Here is a 19,647-nt window from a genome sequence, read left to right as displayed (position 1 = left end):
AAATTATGATGGTACAAACCGAAATAGCAAGTCTTCAACGGTTTTTGCCTTCCCATTATCTCTCAATGGTTCGGTCTCGTCTTTAGCTACATTCGATAGATTAAAATACAAATACAAAGTTTAAATCACACATTCAGTTAATCACATATTCAATTTAAACATGTTATGCATTTATTCAATTTAGTTTCTAAAAACTCTATTATCTGAAATGCTTGTATATTTCAATATTCATTATCAATTTAAAATTTGACTTTGAATATAATTACTAGGGACCTCATACTTTCAATCTATAACAAAATTTTCTAACAACTTTAAATTTATTCAATTCAGTCCCTAATGAAATAAAATTAATTTATATAAGCTTAATTTGACACTTTCTACTATAATATTAACCTATTCCACCGTAAACTTAATTCATACTAGCTTGCATGAATTTAAGCCTTTAAGCTCAAACATTCTCAAGCTTTCTATCAATGTTTCATCCAAATAAACTAAACAATTTCTAAATTCATGGCTTGAGTTGTAATTATCTATTAGTATATACTAATAATCTACTAAAATTTACAAGAAAAAGCCACTTACCAAGAGACCTTGGAAGCTCACGGCAATGGAGGAAAATACCTAAACTTTTTCTTTCTTTTCTTTGCTAGGGACGGTGAAGAAGAAAAGATGATGAAGCAAATTTTATTTTCTCTCTCCCACCTCTACTAATTCAACTTTAATCATGGAATAATTATTTTGAAGGACATGATAAATTGTTATCAGGGACATGTATAAAGTTTCAATCAAATTTTCGTTATACTCGCCTTATAAATTAATCCATGTACTATTACAAAATAATTTAATCTACTTAATTACCATTTGGTTCAATTTATTAATTCTTTATTTGACTTATTAATTTCTAGATTTTGAGCGGCTTAATTTAAAAAATTCAATCTTGAATTAAGTTTTTCAACACTAACAAAAATCAGATATTGCAGTGAAATCACTGCATGGCTACAATCGTGCTTTGTCGTATGTTGATTTGGAACTACTTGTTAAAGGCACTTGAGATGACTTGAAATGACTTGAAATTAGCAAGTTTTCTTGATGGCGATATGGTGTCACCGAATCTTGGGTAATCGACCTTCTTCTAACAATGTTGGGCCCGATATTTGTGGGTGGTGTTGGTCGGATCAGGGCTTGTCACAGCAAAAGATGCTTACCGTTCCCTTGTTAGTGACTTTCATTTTCCATTTTGATTCATATTTACTGATTTCATGACATATACAATCAAATTGGTTCACCTTTCCTACCCTGCATTTTTTATTTTTCTATCTTTCCTAAACCAAACGCAATTTAGACAAGGTACAATGAACTCACAAATGCTTCCACTTCTAATATCTAAAATCCATCGACTATAAAAATTAAGTATAAAAGTGAAGAATGAAATCATGACAGTACAATACGAACAAATTGATTCACATTCACAAATGTCAACCTTTACACTATTTGTGAAACATTTCAAATCAAAATTAATTTATTAAATCGTAAAATAAAATCCAGAAATAATGTAAAAATTAATATATCTGTAAAAAAGCCTTGCTCATTATTTTTTAAGAAGTTTTGTTACCTTCGAGGTATAGCTGTTTTGAAGAAGTCCCTAAGAGCAGCAATTACGTAAACAATCATTGTCTCTCATACCCCTAAACAACTAGTATGCTTCATCAAGCAATCCCTCTCTAGAAAATTCGTTAATCAATATAGAGTATGTGTAAACATTGACTTTTAAACAATTGACTAAGAGCTCATACTAATTATTTATGTTCTTTAATTTGAAATTTAGTCATATTGCCGACAACGTCTTAATGTGGCTGTTTTTTTAATTTAACTATTCAATTCGATTTAAAAAAAATTCAAATTAAATTAGTACAATAAAATAAAACTCATCAACTTTCATCTCTATTAAATCCCAGATAACTGCAAGCCACGATGTTGCTGCCATGTTAGCCCTTAAGAAGACCCTCGGTCCCCCCGAATCTCTCGGGTGAACCGACCCGGATCCATGCAACAGGAAACACGTTTTCTGCTCAGAGTACAAGCGCGTCACTCGGATCCAAATTGGTCATCAGAACCTACAAGGTACACGTCCTTCAGATCTTCAGAACCTTGTTGAACTTGAGCGTTTAGAGGTACAATGAAATAACATTTCAGGTCCTGTACCTACCTTAAACGGGTTAAGCTCACTCTAAGTGCTTATTCTCAGCAACAATCACTTCACTTTTTCCTTTCCTAACTTCTGTTTGAACACTTTATCTGGGGTTTTTTTCATTTGAAGAAGGAGAAGTGGAATCAGACCCAGATTGGGTCAGGGTTGAGATATGCCAACTGATTTGTTATTTTTCTAAAATTTAATAAATGAGTTAAAAATGGAGTTATCGTTTTGTTATTTTAATTAAATCCGAGTGAATGTCAGTGTAAATTACGTTTCTTTTAACACTATATTAAACTACAAAGATTCCATCTTACTCGTAAATTTATGAATTACAAGGCAATCCATTATGGGGTTTTATGTTGTACAAATTCTTTCTTAAAAATATCCACATTCCACATTTAAATATGACATAGTAATATAAATGTTAAATACATAATAAACACATACAATATATAATATAACTAATTTTAAAATTCTCAAAAAATTATATTATTAATTTCAAAAACATACATGTATCTGAAACTCATCTTCAAGTCCAAAGTATCTTTAGCAGCCATTGCCAAATGGCTCATCCCATTAATTTGACTATAGAATTATAAGAAGAAATCAATGAAACTACATAATTTATTATTATAATAAATGGTAAGATGATACCGAAGGTTAAGGCAATAGTTCATGGGACCCGGCACCGTTTACTCTATTATTCGCGTTGGCACACTCTTCACCATATTTTCTCTTTAATTTTTGTTTTCTCTTTTAATTTTTTTTTCTTTCCCTATCTTTGGCTTGAGGATGTTATTAATAACCCCATCTCCTTCTCTTCTTCCTCAAATCCTTTTTTAAAAAATTAAAATAATTTTTTTATTTTTTTTCGTTTATTTTTCATATGAATATGATCTTTTTCTTTCCATTTCCATTTTCATCTTCTTCTCATCTCTTTTTTCAACTATTTTGCACTAAAACTTACTTGTATCAATGCTTTATTATTACTACTCACAATTCATGTTGAAGTACTATTTTTGGTTTATTAAACATTAGTATGAATTCTCGTAATTATCTTCGTTTTTCTAAATGTGGATTAGGGTTGATTTTCAATGATAAAACACCTAGGGTTATTAATCCAAATGTTATTGTGTCCTCTTCATTAGTACTTGTCAATGATATTAAACTTATATCGCAGCCTCCGCCGCCGCCACCGTTGCCACCTCCTTCATTGAAAATGAAAGACCCTGGTGGGATAGGATTTATAGAGGATATAGGTGGTGGGGTTGACGGACTTATGTCATGTACAGAGAGTATAGGGTTGGAGAGTTGTGAAGAGAGAAGGATTCTTGTTGATGATGATGATGATGATAATGATCATCATTATCATCAACAGATGGTCGAGTTTTGTGAAAGAGAAAGGGATAGATGGAGAAAGAAAAGAAGTAATGAAAAAATGAGAATAGAAAGGAATTATAGTAAGTTGTTTCCACCACCACTTTCTTCATTGAATGAAAATGGGCAGCCATGTTTTTACCTAAAACCGGTGAGAAAAGATGGGAGACTGGAGTTAACAGAGGTTAAAATACCGAGACCTGATATTTTACATGCTGTCAGGGAAAATGGTCGGTTGAGATTGCATCTGTTAAGAAGTCATAATGATCAAGATATTTCCTCTAAAATCAATGAAGAAAAAGAAGAGAAAGTTGAAGAATCATGGAAACATAGAGTGACTGAAGATGGTTTGAAGAGATGTCAAGAGCAGGTTATGAACCATCATCAAGATCATCATCATAATCATGGATGGAGGCAGCCATGTGTGACAACAAGATGAATAATCAAAGACATGGTGGATTATTATATAACCAAAAGTTTAATTTGAAAAAAAATAAAATTGAAGTTATATGTTTTATAGGATGATCAAGGCAGAAGGAAAATTGCAGGTGAAATATGGCTAATCTCCACTTGTTAGTACAAATATTTTTTTTTTTCAAAAAAAGGAGAAAATGATTTGAAGACTATTTTGCCAATTTCAGTTACTAAACTATTTGACTTTTTATTTTCTTTAAAAATCACTTATGGAACTTTACCTTTAATTTCTTTTAATAAAAATGTGCTTACTTACATGTGGATCATTCATATACATATATAGATGATAATAATATTTCATGCATATATAGATAATATATATTAATACAAGCCAGTTTGTTATTGAATTGTTCAAAGTTTGAGAATAAAAAACTGCAGACAGATGTGTTTACTTACATGTGTATATATCTTCGAATTCAGATAAATATTGGATACATTTTATGCAAATATAGATAAGTGTCAAATGCAATATATGTCTGACTTTAAGTATAATTCATTTACCCTCAAGCATAAGAGATATAAAAATAGCAAATTATAACCATGTAGAAGGTGAAATGGAGAAACATGCAATGCACTATTCTACCACTGATTACCTAACATAACACACAATACAAGCTAAAGAATTATAACTCAAAAACATTGTTTTTATCAGTAAAAATATAATGGAGAACCCAGTATTAGAAGTGAAATTGTATTTTATCATTTCTATTAAAAAATGAGTGCCTTAAATCAAATAGTAAATCAATCATTTTTGTTAAAAATTTCATACATTTTTATTGTTAAAATTAACATAGCTAACGAAATAATGTGCCACATGTACATTATATTGATATACAATGACCAATATTTAATAGTAAAAATAGATAAAATTTTTAATAAAATGACTAATTTACTTTTTGTTCTAATGTACAGAGACTAATTTGTCCATCTTTTTTTTGTAGAGAAACAAAATACAATCTAATTATTAGTATAAGAGCTTCCACTGTACTTTTATCGGTTTTTATCATACACACCTGGTTCGGGCAAAATGGTTTATTTTTCTCAAGCTCTAAAGCTTTTGCCCCATTCCAATTCTTTCTCCTGCTAAATAAAATAAAATTTGACTATTATATTTCTTGCAATCTAAGAACACAGTAAACACTAAAGTTTGGGTTACTAGAAATGCCGCCATTAGAATTGGTTTGCCACCCCAAAAGTATTTGTTATCATCCAAAGTAAAACAATGAAGTCATTTCTGAATATTTGTGTATTTATTGATGGATATATGCAAAACATGCCAAGCAAAAGTGTTGCTTATTTCATGGTATCATCCCAAGTTAAAAACCAGGAAGACTACTTTGCTCCTGAGATAATTTCATTAGCTAGAAATAGCACTTCATTTAGGCAAAACCTCAAACATCTTTTCAACATAAAACTTTGAGATAATATTCAGTGAAGAAAAGAAGAGCAAAATAAAATAATTTAAATTCAAAAAATTTGTTGCTCAAATAGAATGAAATTCAATAAAATTACAGATCAGATTGATGTTGTATATCAATAGAAATTGATGAAAAATAAAATAAAAAACTAAGATCGTTGATGAGAGAGAAAATATAATGTACCAAAGCAGTAATAGTTACGAAATTTGAAGCAACCGATAAAGCTCTCAGTTTGTTCTTGATTCCACAGGCAAAATCCAATATTTTCTCAGGAACCAAACAAATAATGAACGAGAGAATCAAGCAGAAGACCACTGGCAAAGCGAGTCTGATAGCTTGCCTGTAAGAATTCATATATTGATTTTGTATTTTCTTTAAGTTATTTTAAGCTTTTTCCTGCGCATTATTTCCTGATAAAAAGGAAAAGTTTAAAATATGCAGTTAATCCCTGTACTTTGAAAAAAATTGAAATTTACTCTCTATATCTTAAAAATTAAAAATTCAATCCTTCTACCTTTTTATTTAAAAATCTTAGTTTAGTGATTATCTCCGTTAGTAGTTTTCATTAAAATTTGTCAACTTAACATGTTTATTTTTTCCAATCATATGTCACGTCACATGAGAACAACCTAATCAACTTGTCAATTTGATAAATTTTGACGAAAAATACTTAAAATTTTAATAATTGAACTAAGATTTTTAAATTAAAAAAGTAGGACTTAGTTTTTAAAATTTTAACTACATGAGCTAAATATCAAATTTTGTCGAAGTGCAAGGACTAACCTCATGTTTTACACCAAAGGAAAATGATCAAGTTTTGGCTAAAAATAATAAAAGCCCCTCAATTTAAACAAGCCCTTATACTTATTTTGGAGTTAAATAAATAAATATTTTAAATTAAAGTATTCTTTTATCTTTTTATTTTATTTTTATATATGTCATAATTTTATTAGTTACAAAGATTAAAACTCTTTAAAAAATAGCATAAACTCTATTCATCTAATTGATGAATAATTTGTAAGTATTAGGATTAATATTATTGACACCCACGAACCCCAAGATCATTATACAGGTACACAATTTTCCAGTAGATGCTATTTTCTTTTCCTTTTTCCTTTTTTTTTTAAATTTTAAATTTTGATATATTAAGCTTAGTAAATTATTTAGATTAAATATTTGTGATTAATAAAATTATGACATGTTTAAAAATAAAATTAAAAAGATAAAAAAAATTAACTTAATTAAAATTAATGGATTTAATGATTATGGCCTCTTTTTATTACAAGCTTGATATAAGAGATTGTTTGAATATATTGAAATGGTTTGAGGATACATTTTGATACATTAACCTCAATTTTCTTCTCAAGTTAATGATGTATATAGTCCGAAGTGGGTGACAAATTTATCATACATAATGTTCTCGATTCAAATCTTATTATAATCAAATTTTTATCGAGTTATTATATAAAAAAATAAAAAACTTCATAAAAATATAACTTAATTTGTATAATTTTATAAATAAAACATTTAAAATAATTATAGATATTAAACTTATTCATCTCTACTAATACTAAATTCTTTCGAGTAATGATTAAAAACTTTACTTTACAAAATAAATTATATTCTTTCAAATATATATATTTTTTTACTTTTTGTGATTTCATATATTTTATACAGAAAAATAATAGGATTTAAACTAAAATGTCTATTATTTTTAATAATTGTATTTTATCATTCAACCGATCCTTATTTATTAATCATATCAATTTTTCTATAAACATACTTATATAATTCTATTTTCACCCACATAATGAGTATATCATAATCTAATATTCATAAATTTGGAGACAACACAAAATTGTTAAGGAGGAATAACTAAAACCTGAACCCAGACATGAAAAATATCAAAAAATTCAAACTGAAACCTTAAACAAAAGACCTTATTACTCTATCCAATAGACATTGGCTCAAGTAGTTAAAACTTTTCCATATTTTGATTGAGGCAAGTTACAGATCCTGAAATATATGTCATTCTGAAAACTGTGAACTGCTAATCAATTTTAGTCCTTTAAGAAATCACTCCATGGATTGAATCTATCAATATGCATAGAATTAATGTACAAGAAGTTTGGCAAACAAAATCGGGTAAGCGTAAATTATTCGTTATTGCCATCAGAAATATCAGTTTGAACTTTGCAGTAAATAATAGTTGGCTCACACTTTAATTCGTCCGCAGAGACGCCAGTGAGACCCGGAATGAAAGAGAGACTTCTCGAATACCCAGATGGAACGGACAAGAACCTGCAGATCACAGAGACAAGATTTTTACATGCATAGTTCGAAGCAGAGGAAGTCAGACATAGTCATGGTATCAGCTGTGATACAGGATACGCAGACAATAATGCATGTGAATATGGAGTGGTAATGGTATACCATCTAAGTGCGCCCGAAGTTTCGTGAATGCCTTTTCATTCCACAGTCCTTTTTTTTGACATAGTATATCTTTTCAAATAGGTTAATTCCAGAATCTCCAAGTATCTAACTGACCAACTTAAAATAGATTCTTAAGCAATTCGAATTTTAAGTCTTCTAGAGTGAAGTCAGAATGTCGCAAAAAATTAAACCGAGCAAATGGAGGAGAACTTAAAAGGGAGGAAACAATCAAGGGTCGACATCATATAGAAGAATAATGAACAATACCTCCTTAGTTTTATCCCCAGCAACAACAGCGCCTTTAGAATCATATGCTTCGAATTTCTGCCAAAACAATAGAGACAATATCAAGGTCAATCCATGATCAATGATATTAACAAGTGGTCTTCTACAACTGTTGCAGAACCATCAATAATACAGTATAAAGTTCATCCCATAAATGACAAAGGATATGGCTGCAATGTCATATAAGCAGGCAGCATATCAAGGATGGATATCTACAAAGTATGGATCGACCATGTTCTGATTTAAATAGGTTAATCGATATCTAATTGACAAGCATGTAACAATATGAAGATGTGTAGGAAATTGAAGTAGGATCAGTTTACCTCCTTAGTCAGGAACTCGAGAGTAAGTTGGATGAAAGCTTTATTAAGGTCATTCTTATCAACACCAATCTGTAATGTAGAAACACCAAAAGACAAGCCACTAGTTAGAATAAACAAAAGGTGACACCGGTAATTAATTAAGATTAGGACTTTAATCTATATTTTTTCTCCAATTCTATAAAATATTCTTTATGATTTAAAACTATATCACAATCTTATATAAAGGGTCTGACTTGAATATTGCAAGCATACAGACAGCATTCATTATGCTGATTGAAATATTTTAGTTACCATGCCAAGATGCAAGACCTAAAATTGTATTGGGTCAATGACACCTTCAAAGAAATAATGAATTGGGTACTAACCAATCGTGCTCGCAAAGTTCGTATTTTAACAATAGGTTCGACCAACTCCCAGTAAACCTTACTCCATATAGATTCCCTTTGCTTAATTTCATTCTTGAGTGCCTATCAGATATCAAACGATGAATCACGCAGGATTAGGTATAAATTAGAAAGCAATATGCTGTTAGTAGCCTAACCAACCCATAAAAAGAGGAAACACGAGAAGTTTAGAAAACCAACAGAATGACCACATGTAGAAGGAGCAGAGACATACAGAGAACATATTTTCTGTAACTGCTTTCCGTAATGATGTTTTGTCACCATTTGCTATTAGAGTACTTATCTGTGAGAAATAAGAAGTAGTTTCAGCAATGGAGAGAAAGAACATCAATGGAATAAATTTAAGAGAGTGAACAATATAATTGTAATAGCAAATTCAGGATATTGGATCTGCATACCTCTTTGTATAATTCTACAGCTTCCTTATAGAACTTCTGTTTTGAGTACCCCGTTTTCCTTAACTTAGCAATTGCATAGGCACTCTTGAGCTGCAAACAAGAAACTAGAATGTAACTTCGCTAGACAATGATGCAGTGGATCTCTTCTAGTCTATATCTTCATTTCTACAATGCATTTTGAATATGATTCACATTATTATTATCTTGTATTCACGGTATTATAAAGGAAAGGAGAAGAGAGATTGTTCAGAAAAATAATATATCCTGTCCAGATGGCGCTGCAAAAGGATGGTCATGGCAACATAAAGCAAGATTTTTTAACATTATAAAGTTGAGTTAGAATAAACAGGATAAAGTACCTCAGACTTGATATCTTCTTTTGTTTGTCTCCAACCGGTTCTTGTAAAATACCTGATACACCACAGATTAGAAGACATCTGAGGAAAAATGCATATTAATGATTTGTATGTGAAAATAAGTTGAAAAGGCTGCATACTAAGACGTAAGTCTAATGAGAATGAACCGAGTGATTTTCTAAATTTCAACACAATATGAAGTTGGACCGGTTCTAACATGGCAACCAAGCCATTTTTAAAATTCTAGTTCGCCCTAAATCTTGAAATTTATTAACCTTGTCTTCAAATAGCTATGTCCAGAAAAGACAACCACCCAATTTAGTTTCAAGCATTTTTTATCTGCTTCTTCACAAGATCGATCCTGTCCAACAAAAAAAGCTTAAATATTGGGTTGAATAAAATAAACAGTTGACTTTCAATATAGTGCTACAGGCGCTTTTAGGAGAATTCCTTTTAAGCATGGTCTGATAACAACTTCACGAAAGTCAGACTAACCTCTTCCAAAATGGGATCGGTTCACGAAGTGCATAAGGTTCATACACAAATCCAGGGCTAGTCATAGAAATTTGAGCTCCCTGAAATTAAAAACGATGCCAGCATAGGCTTAAATTAATTTGTAAACCTGATTATAGAATAATAGAACACCATTATAAATTCCCTCCATCTACGGTCCAACTAAGAACAAATCAGAAAAACATATATGCATAAAAATTGCATCATAATAGGCACCATGAAGGAAATAACAATCATTCTGAACCTGAATAGAAATGAATAAAAATAGAATATGGGCAGTTTAGGTGTTACAAACCACTTTCCGTGTTTGTGTAGGCGCTTGTGTGGATAAGGACTTTTTGTCATTCAAAAAGATCAACAATTCGGCAGCCTAAAATCAAAAAAAGAAAAAGATGCCACATTAACTGCCTCAGCATCTAGCATCAAGAGGTCTAATAAAAATAAAAAATAAATTAATTTATGCATTTCATACTTCAGAATGTTACCATGGTTGAACGAAGTGTCAGTGTGTTTCTACATGTCCAAGGAAGAGCATTAGTTTGTGTCTTATATAAGCAAGAAGTTACACCTTGGCCGTAGAATTGAGATACTGAGAACAATGAAAAGCATATAAATTTATGATCAAAAGAAATACTTTCTATTTGTTTATCGATTTTTTGGTAGCATATGAAAATTAACTCATGTTATAAAGTAAACTTATCAGATTCCGTAGAAATTTACAAAGTGAAAATTACTTACCATTTGAAAACCCAGTGGAATAGCTTCTTGAGCTTCTGGTAGGAAAAAAAAAATCAAAGCTTCAATATATAAAAAAAATGGATATTCTTCTATTTTCTATCCAATTTCCCTCCATTTCTCAGTAACCAAACATTGCATTTTATAATTTCTAAAATATGTAAGACAAACCCATAAATCAAAACATTTGAAGGTTTCTTTTTCCTTCTTTTTGAAGGACCCAAAGTAGAAATTTCAAAGAAGTAAATGAGAACTTACAGGAATGAAGAAGATTGATGCATCCCAAGGGTTTGATAAAGAGAACGAATAGTATTGAATCTTCTTAAAAGAGCCATCTCCTTTTGGTTGTAAATCAAACTTCGAAACTTTTATTTATTTGAGAGATTTTGATTTGATTTTGATAATTATAGAGAGGGCAGAGGGGTTTTGGTTCACGATTCTTCAAGGGTTTAAAGAAGAAAAAACTACAATACATAGAAGATCTATGCAGCATAAAATTTGGGCTTAATAGGCCTTATATTGGACATATGTTGCTAAGTTCTAGAAAAGGGTTAATACTTTCTTTGTTTAACTTCCACATCGATTATTATCATATTGGGTTTAAAATTTAATTATCTAATTTTTTTAAAAAAAATCAAGAATTAAGTTAAACAAAAAAATTAAGTCCAAATGTGAGAATAATTGTCAAGATTAGGGTTAACTTAGATAAAACAAAAGTTTAAGTCCTAATGTGAGAGCAGTTATCAAGTTTAGGACTAACTTAGATAAAAATAATTTCAAATCTCAATGTGAGAACAATTGCTAAATTTAAAGGCTAATTTAAAAAAAAATTCAAGTTCTAATACGAAAACATTTGCCAAAATTAAATCTCAAATGATGCATTAACCATTTAAAATAAATAAATATGTGAATATATATTATTTGTATACAAATTCGGAATGAAATAAATCTATATTATTTTATTTTTTATTAAAGAATAAAATTATTATAACTTTTTTTAATTGCATTGAATTAAAGTTAAAATTGGAATATTTTAATTTCACCTATACTATTATAGATGAAAAAGGAAGGAAGGAAGGAAGGGCCTTCTTTTACATGACATTTGTCTAGTATATTTCCTTTTCTCTCTTTTTTACATGAAATAGTATTGGTTAAATTTCAATTATAATCCCTCTATTCTTTTAGGTTATATAAGAATGATTAAATTTCAATCTTAATCCTTATATTTTGTTCAAATTTGAGATTTAATCTTTGTATTTTAATTTTATCATAATTTGACATCTCAACTTTTATAATATCATTAGTTAATTTAAGTATTCTATTCTAATTAAAATTCTTATGTGAATATTTAAGAATTATTAATGCCATTCAAAATTTTTATTAAATTTAGGTCTATTATGATATTATTCTTTTTGCTATACTTGAAAATTTTAAAATATTACACCTGTAAAATTAACAAAAAAATAATGATATTAACAAATGAAACTAAATTTTTAAATTTGAAATGTAATGAGATTAAAATCCTAAAAATAAAAATAAAAATATTAAATTCTAAATATATAAACAGATGATATGATAACCTTTAAATTTTTATTATATGATTTAGTAAAATAAATAATTAATTAATCCAACGCTAGGGTGTAATTTAAGTAATAAACTTAACCAGAAATTTTTTTAAATTTTAATTAGTATATTAAATTAAACCTTCTAAGTTGCTGAGTTAAGTTTTGATTAACTAAAATTTTTAGCTCAAAATATATTGGTGGTTTTTATAGATCTAATCTTTTTATTCTTTTAATTTGAAAATTACAGTCTAATCATTAATATTATTAATATTTTTTTATAAAAAATTCAACTTAGCATATTTATTTGCTGTTAATTTTGTCTATATCATATAAAAATAACTTAATCAATGTGTCATATTGTCAAATTTAACCAAAAATACTAACTATTTTAATAATTATATTAATGTATTTTTTATATTTTTAGTACATGAGTTAAATCTTAAGCTTTGTCAAAGTATAATAATTAGCAATTAAGGGTGTGATTAAGTTGAAACTGGTTCGAATATTGAAAATGATAAATTTAATGTTCGATACTCAATTTAAAATCAACTAAACATATGATATATAATCGAATAATTTATTTATCAATTTTTCATATTCAAGATCAGATTTGAGATTAATTATTATTTCAATAATTAAATTTAAAGCTAAAAATATATATTAGATGTAATAATGTAATTTAATAATATAAATTATTTAAAATATATATTAAAAAATGAAAATCTATTTGATTTGATAAAACCTTGTTGGCCATTTGAAAACAATGTTAAACAAGATCGGATTGAGCTCGAGATAGGGCCTCTGAGCTCAACTCGGAGAATTGAGTCAACATGGACCGAGTCAGCTTCCACCTGGATAATAAAACCTAAAACCTCCAAAAACCCTGGCATATCCCAAAGAGACGCCAACGGGCAACGATGGCTGAACAGGAGCTGGATTCGATGTCTCTTTCGGAGCTCCGCCTGCTCTCCGCTTTTCTCGCCATGGAAACCACCGATACTCTGCTCTGTTTAGCCAGGTTTGCTTTCACAAACCCTGCGCACGTGAACAATCATTTTTATTTTTGCTTGTTTCATTTTGAGATATTTTGTTAGGGAATGTGGTGGAGGAAAGGTGACTGAGAAAGTTCAAAGCTTTATTTGGGATCATTGCTTAACCAAAGCTGTGAGTTCTACTTTTAATTTGGAATTTTGGATGATAAGGGAATTTTAGTTTTATGAATAAACCAATCTTTTGTTTTGTTTATTTCCTTCTTTTTATTAGTGACCATTAAAGCATGGTTCAGTTTTATGAATTATAACAGGTAGGGAAAGGCTATGAATCTTATTCGAAGAAGTTTCTAAAGAAGCTTATTACAGAGATTGAATCAAACCATGGTAATGTGTTGGATGAATTGTATGAACAATATGCTTCCTACATGATTTCTTTCAAGGTAATGATTTTGGCGCAAATCGGTTTTGTTTTGATCTTCAAACATTAATCTTTATGGAACTTAAATTGTTTTTGATGAAATCTTTTCTAGGACGATAATCCAGTCAGAGAAAATGAGAGAGTCTGCAAATGCATTTCTTTTCTTTTCCCTGGTAGTAACAGATACTATTTATCTCTTGCTGGTTTTGAGAGCTTTTACAGTTTATTTGTATTATCTCACATTCAACTGTTTACTGGATCACATAGATTGTTTTAAACTATCGATTTGTCCAAAATCACGGAAACTGGTTGTCCCGCTACAGTGTTCACTCAACATGCTTGAGGGAGATACAGGGTATGTTTAGTTTGTTCATATTTGTCCAATGATTTCTATCTTGCATGTTGTATTTTCTAAACCGCCTTATTTTTTCATAATCACAAACAAGAAAAACACATTCTTTTACATGTAATCATACGAGGAATATCAAAGATTTTTATTAAGTCCGGTGCATATGCTCAATTTAAGCTTTCAAAAGTCGTCGTTTCTAAAACTTCACAAATTTGCATAAAACAGTTTTCAATTATACATGTAATGGTTACTATTCTTTTTGCATTTTCCTTTATTTAGCATGTAAGTAAAGATGAATTTGTTTATAATGGCTTTGGTTTATACAGGTGTTCAGTTTGGCCTTCCAGTCTTTTCCTCTCTGAGTTCATACTTTCTTATCCACATATTTTCTCGAGGAAATCATGTTTTGAGGTTAATTACTTGTTCAAATTCTGGTTGATTGTATACTGTATCATCTCGAATTCGATCTTTCTATTTACTTCAGGTTTTTATTATCAAAAAACAGGTCGGATCTGGTGTTGGTCTGGTTGGAATTTGTCTAGCTCATGTAAAAGCCTCCAAGGTTTGTTATTTAACTGAATAGTAAAATTAAAAAATTATCTCCATTAATAAAGCATCAATGTAGCTTACGTTGAATGAATCACTTATTTTCTTAATATTTATTGTTTGGTTGTCTGCTTTGGTGAATTATAGTTGAACTGGAAATCTTCCGCCACATGAGCTAGGACATGTTTAATAGTCACTCTTTATGAGTCATACGACCGTCAAAAGAATGTGCATCTTCAAATCTAAAAGCAGTTTACTAGTTGTTCATGTTAGTTAATCTTTCATTTCCTTTTCTATTATTCTGTGGCAAAGGCTGTTCAAAGCACATCTTCTGTTATAACTGATAGAGATTGAAAGAGCATGTTTCGTGTTTTCTGGATTGAATAATTTTTTTCTTGAATCTTTACTATCATAGAGTTCATAGTTGTTTGATGATAAATGATAATCAGCAGTCAACACTCAACACCATGGTAATTTTATCTGGTGCAGGTGATATTAAGTGATGGCGACTTGTCGACTTTAGCTAACATGAAGCTTAATCTGGAGAAGAACCGGTTGAATACAGAAACCAATTTATCCGAAACAAGTATCGAAAATCAAAATGTGGTGAGTTCTAGTCACGGACATTTCATTCCTTGCCATCAGGTTCTTGTGCATCTTTATATTGGTTTTATTACGACATTCCCAGATATAAACCTGTAAGCTGAGATGATGATGATGGACCATAACCATGAAAGAAAGAATGTTCTATTGAGTTTATGATTGGTGACAACAATAATGGAAATAAATGAAGTGACTCAGTCTTCAAAGATCTGGCATCGTTGAAAAATCATTCCGATGTATAACTAACCCGATGAATCATTCTTCTTATCATTGTAGCTTGAATCTATTTTAACCAAATTGAAAAAAGAAAAAAAATTATCACGTCACCGTCAAAGCTGAAATAAATTGTTATTCGTAGGTTAAATGCATTCATTTGCCTTGGGAATCAGCATCAGAAAAGGAACTGCAAAACTTCATGCCAGAAATTATGTGAGTATACTGTTTATTATCTAATTTGCATGTTTAATGTTTTCATTGATTGGGAATAAGAGAACTGTTGCCTGTTCTCTAACATGAATACTTAGATGAACAAATCCGCACTTTTCTAATATAATTCTGGTTTATTGTTAGTTAAAACTGATGCAATCTTTGTTTATGATGCAGTTTAGGTGCAGATGTTATTTATGATCCATCTTGTCTTCCACATCTTGTTAAAGTACTAGCCATTCTTTTGAACAAAAAGAAGTCATATATCGACAATTGGGAAGGAAGTATTCTGAACTCTTTTCCTGGTGATGGTAAGGTAAATGATACCCATGATTTAGATGCATCTAGTTTTACTGCTCAACGAATCAATACGAGTGAAGTCAAAGGAATCATCAACGATGCTGTTGATCTCGTATCAAGGGCAGACCCTGTTACTTATATTGCTTCTGTCATTCGGAATGCCGATACTTTCGATCGATTTCTTGCATTAGCAGATCAGGCTGATCTTAGAATTAAAGACCTAACATCTACACTGAGGCCCTTTGATTTGCTTCCGTACATGAAGTCTTATGATCGTTCTAGTATACGATTGTTTACTGTAACTTGATTTATATCTCGGGTTTATTGCTGAATCTTAAACATGATATCGAATATGAATATTTTACAATTTGTCAATTTTTTTTTTGATAAAACAATTTTTCAAAAATTAAATGTAGCAGTAATGTAACATTTGATTTTAATTTATTGTTTTTTCTTAATTTCAATTTCTTGGAGTCAAGTCAAATTTTGTTTCTTATTTTATTTCAAAAAATAAAATAAAAATTGTTTGCATCAATTATATATATATATTTAAGAATCTTAGGATTGATTATATAATTTTGGAAGAGTCGAAAAAAGGTAGAAGTTTCCAATTTCACTAATTTATAACATTAAATCATATTTTCTTTTAAATACAAAAATCCAATAAAGTCTAAAAACCTAAAAACCCAACAGGAAATTTACCTATACATTTTAAAATCCCAAATTATAAACAAGTTTCTGGAAAAAAAAACCCCCTAGAAATTCACAAAATTTCTTCTCATAGACCTAAATTATCCTCTCTCTTATTACATTTACATACCCAATTACCCACCAACAAAAATGAAAAAGGAAGGGAAGGAAAAAGGTGCTAGAAATCAGTAGAATTTGCAGCAAAATCATCTTTACCAACTCGGTGGCGAGTCCGACTGAGTCCACCCGACTCTAAAGCTGCTTCCCAATCAATCTCATCATCTTCATCTTCCTTTCTATCTCTCATCATCTGCAAAATCCTTTTGGCTTTGTCTTTGGCCCTTTCGCTCCCTCTCTCTTCCACCTCCCTTAAAACCTCCACCGCTCTAGCTTCTTTCGCCAATCCCTTGAACCTCATGCTACCGTGGCTCAGAGCAAACAACGCGGCAACACAGTTCTCCCGAGTTGCTTTGCAAACCAATTCGCTTTCTCTCAACATTCCCACTAATATCGCTACCGCATTGGCGTCCAGCATCGCTGATTTCCCCTCCGGGCAGGCAGCTAAATTACATAGTACCAGTAACACTAGACTAGCTGAATCCCCCGACTTCACCATCGATAACAGAGTCAAAACGGCGCCGAGTTTCACCAATTTAACTCGATTTGACTGAATCAAAGAGAGATGGTAAAGAGCGAGAGCTGAATCGTGCTGAGTGCGCTCGGACACCGATCTCAGAGCATGAAGCAAAGGTTGCAACGCGCCTAATACTCCAATCGCCATCTTATTTTCATCTTCTAAAGCTAAACTGAAGAGCGCGCCGGCAGCATGTTCTTGTGCCTCACTGGATCCCGCCTTTAACGCATCGATTAAAAGAGGAACAAACCCTGACCGTACGATCACGACCTTGTTCGATTTCTCCAATGAAAGATTAACTAGTGAAGCAATGGCGTTGGTTTGAACAACGCTGTATCTGGAAGTGATTAAAGATCGGAGAGCTGAAAGTAGCCGAGGGGAACAGATAGAAACCCTAGCCTCTTCTTTAGTCCTCGTAATTTTCCTTAACAAAACCAGACCTGTTTCTTGCTCGAAAATATCGGAGCTTTTGAGCTTTAAAACGAGCTCTTGTTCTTCCAACGAAGAAGAAGATTGGGACTTGAGATTTGGAGCTTCAGACAAGGTAATTTCAGTAGAAGAAGATGAAGAACCGGAACCTGAGAAACACGCGGGGCGGGTAGAGAGTGGCAACGGCGTGTAGGGACTACTGGCAGTTACGATAACAGATTCATCGGACGAAGAGGAGGTGGAGGTGGAGCACAATAACCTACCGTTAACGGATGAACCTATTTCCGTGACGGCGTGGGAGAATAGAACAGGCGGATTTTCAGCCACCGCTTTCAAAAGTTCCCGTTCGGAGACCCGAATGTCAGGACCCGAAGTCAATCTCGAAGGAGTCTGTTCTTGAATCTTGGAAAGGACGATTTTTTCAACGGAGGAATAATCAGGTGGGGCAGGGTCCTGAGCATGGTGGTCACGACACCAAGCGAGGATGGTGGTTTTGATGGCGAGGTTAGGGATGATGGTGGAAAAGTCAGGGGTAGAGCCGTCTTGAAGAGTAGGGGTAAAGCCAAGGTCACGGCAGACTTGGATGGAGAGTCGATCGAAAGATTGACCTGAAGGGATTACAACAGGGTCGAACATCAAAGACCCAGAAATTGGACAAAGGAATTCATGTGGAGTTTGGGTTTTGGATTGCTTTGGAGAAGATGATGAATTAGAACGTTGGTAAAATGAAAATATCCATCTGTGCTTTCCATTTCCTCCCATATCTAAACTTTTCTTGAGGGTTTTTTAGCAGCCAGAAATGGGGAAGGAGAGAATATATGAGCTGGAAAGCAAAGAGCAGATGTAAATGGTAAGCCTCACAACTATTTCTTCGAAAGATTAGGCTGGGTTTGTAGCGTCTAATTACTAAACTGTCCTTTCCTGTTTTTGGCTTTTTGCTGCCTTTGGTGGTCTTTTTGTTTGGGAGGCAGAAGGCTTAGTTTGATATTTCACCGTTTTTACTACTCTAGTATTATAATTTTAATTTTTGGTAAAGGTATAGAAAAGTTGACTGATTCTTTAGAATAATTGTTGGGAATGGATTTTGTTAGGGTTTATCTAAACAATCTGCACAAATCAGCTACATTTGAGCAGATAATTATTTATTTTTTACTTTTGCGTTAAAAAAACTAGTTTTTCTTTTTAACATTATATTCCACTGACTTGGTCCTCTCAAAAGTAATTTTTTTTATTTTATTTTTTTAACGTATTTTTTTATTTTTAATTAATAATTATATAATGTTATATTGTTTAGTTGATTAAATCAATTTTTATTAAGTTTGAGAGGTGTTGTTACGTCTTATTGAAAGGAATGTTATTTTTAAAATTTTTTATTCATATTGTCTTTAATTAATAACTATTTTATTTATGTACCTATTAAAATATGAATATATAATTGCATATTATTTATTAGATTAATTACATAAATATGCCTTTTTAAAAAAAATAGGAATTTAGATATTTTTTTAAATTTAGGGAAATAGATCAATTTTGGTGAGGAAAACTATTAACTATCCTAAAGATTAAACATGATGCACCAAGTTAAAATGCAGGATGTCGCCAAGGGATGGTTGAGGCCCTGGTTTTCTTTAAAATAAGAAATTTTTCATTTAAATTTTTTTAAAATTGATAAAATTATAAATTAATAAAGATAAAATTACACTTTGACCCCTTAAAAATGATAAAATATTTAATTTCTTTTTAAAATTATAAAGATATAGACTATTAAAAATGATGAAATTTCAT

General features: G+C 30.9%; 3 protein-coding genes across 4 annotated transcripts; 1 reads left to right on the top strand and 2 right to left on the bottom strand.

Annotated features, from left to right (window-relative positions):
- Positions 1-7,521: 7,521 nt before the first annotated feature.
- On the bottom strand, positions 7,522-11,393 carry LOC107894541 (39S ribosomal protein L45, mitochondrial). Of its 2 annotated transcripts, none has more exons than XM_016819807.2 (12): positions 11,169-11,393; positions 10,914-10,948; positions 10,661-10,764; positions 10,471-10,545; positions 10,158-10,237; positions 9,666-9,717; positions 9,307-9,396; positions 9,123-9,191; positions 8,870-8,971; positions 8,505-8,573; positions 8,164-8,220; positions 7,522-7,764 (listed from the first exon to the last, which is right to left on the bottom strand). In XM_016819807.2, the coding sequence occupies exons 1-12, from the start codon at positions 11,243-11,245 to the stop codon at positions 7,678-7,680; spliced, it is 897 nt and encodes a 298-aa protein (XP_016675296.1). In that variant the 5' UTR covers positions 11,246-11,393; the 3' UTR covers positions 7,522-7,677. The 2 variants fall into 2 exon arrangements, with proteins under 2 accessions (XP_016675296.1, XP_016675300.1); XM_016819811.2 differs by having other exon boundaries at positions 10,914-10,945; positions 11,169-11,384.
- Positions 11,394-13,217: 1,824 nt separating this feature from the next.
- LOC107894535 (putative uncharacterized protein DDB_G0277003) lies at positions 13,218-16,484 on the top strand. Its single transcript, XM_016819801.2, has 10 exons — positions 13,218-13,493; positions 13,570-13,639; positions 13,779-13,907; positions 13,998-14,058; positions 14,153-14,240; positions 14,561-14,645; positions 14,740-14,796; positions 15,270-15,386; positions 15,742-15,812; positions 15,987-16,484. The coding sequence occupies exons 1-10, from the start codon at positions 13,393-13,395 to the stop codon at positions 16,414-16,416; spliced, it is 1,209 nt and encodes a 402-aa protein (XP_016675290.2). The 5' UTR covers positions 13,218-13,392; the 3' UTR covers positions 16,417-16,484.
- Positions 16,485-16,704: 220 nt separating this feature from the next.
- On the bottom strand, positions 16,705-19,040 carry LOC107894527 (U-box domain-containing protein 38). The gene has a single exon (XM_016819793.2). It carries the CDS (start codon positions 18,622-18,624, stop codon positions 16,978-16,980), a length of 1,647 nt encoding a protein of 548 aa, XP_016675282.2. The 5' UTR covers positions 18,625-19,040; the 3' UTR covers positions 16,705-16,977.
- Positions 19,041-19,647: the final 607 nt, after the last annotated feature.

Source organism: Gossypium hirsutum, chromosome A08, assembly GCF_007990345.1.
Source record: "Gossypium hirsutum isolate 1008001.06 chromosome A08, Gossypium_hirsutum_v2.1, whole genome shotgun sequence".
Lineage (NCBI taxonomy): Eukaryota > Viridiplantae > Streptophyta > Magnoliopsida > Malvales > Malvaceae > Gossypium > Gossypium hirsutum.
This window is presented reverse-complemented; position numbering and strand designations above follow the sequence as displayed.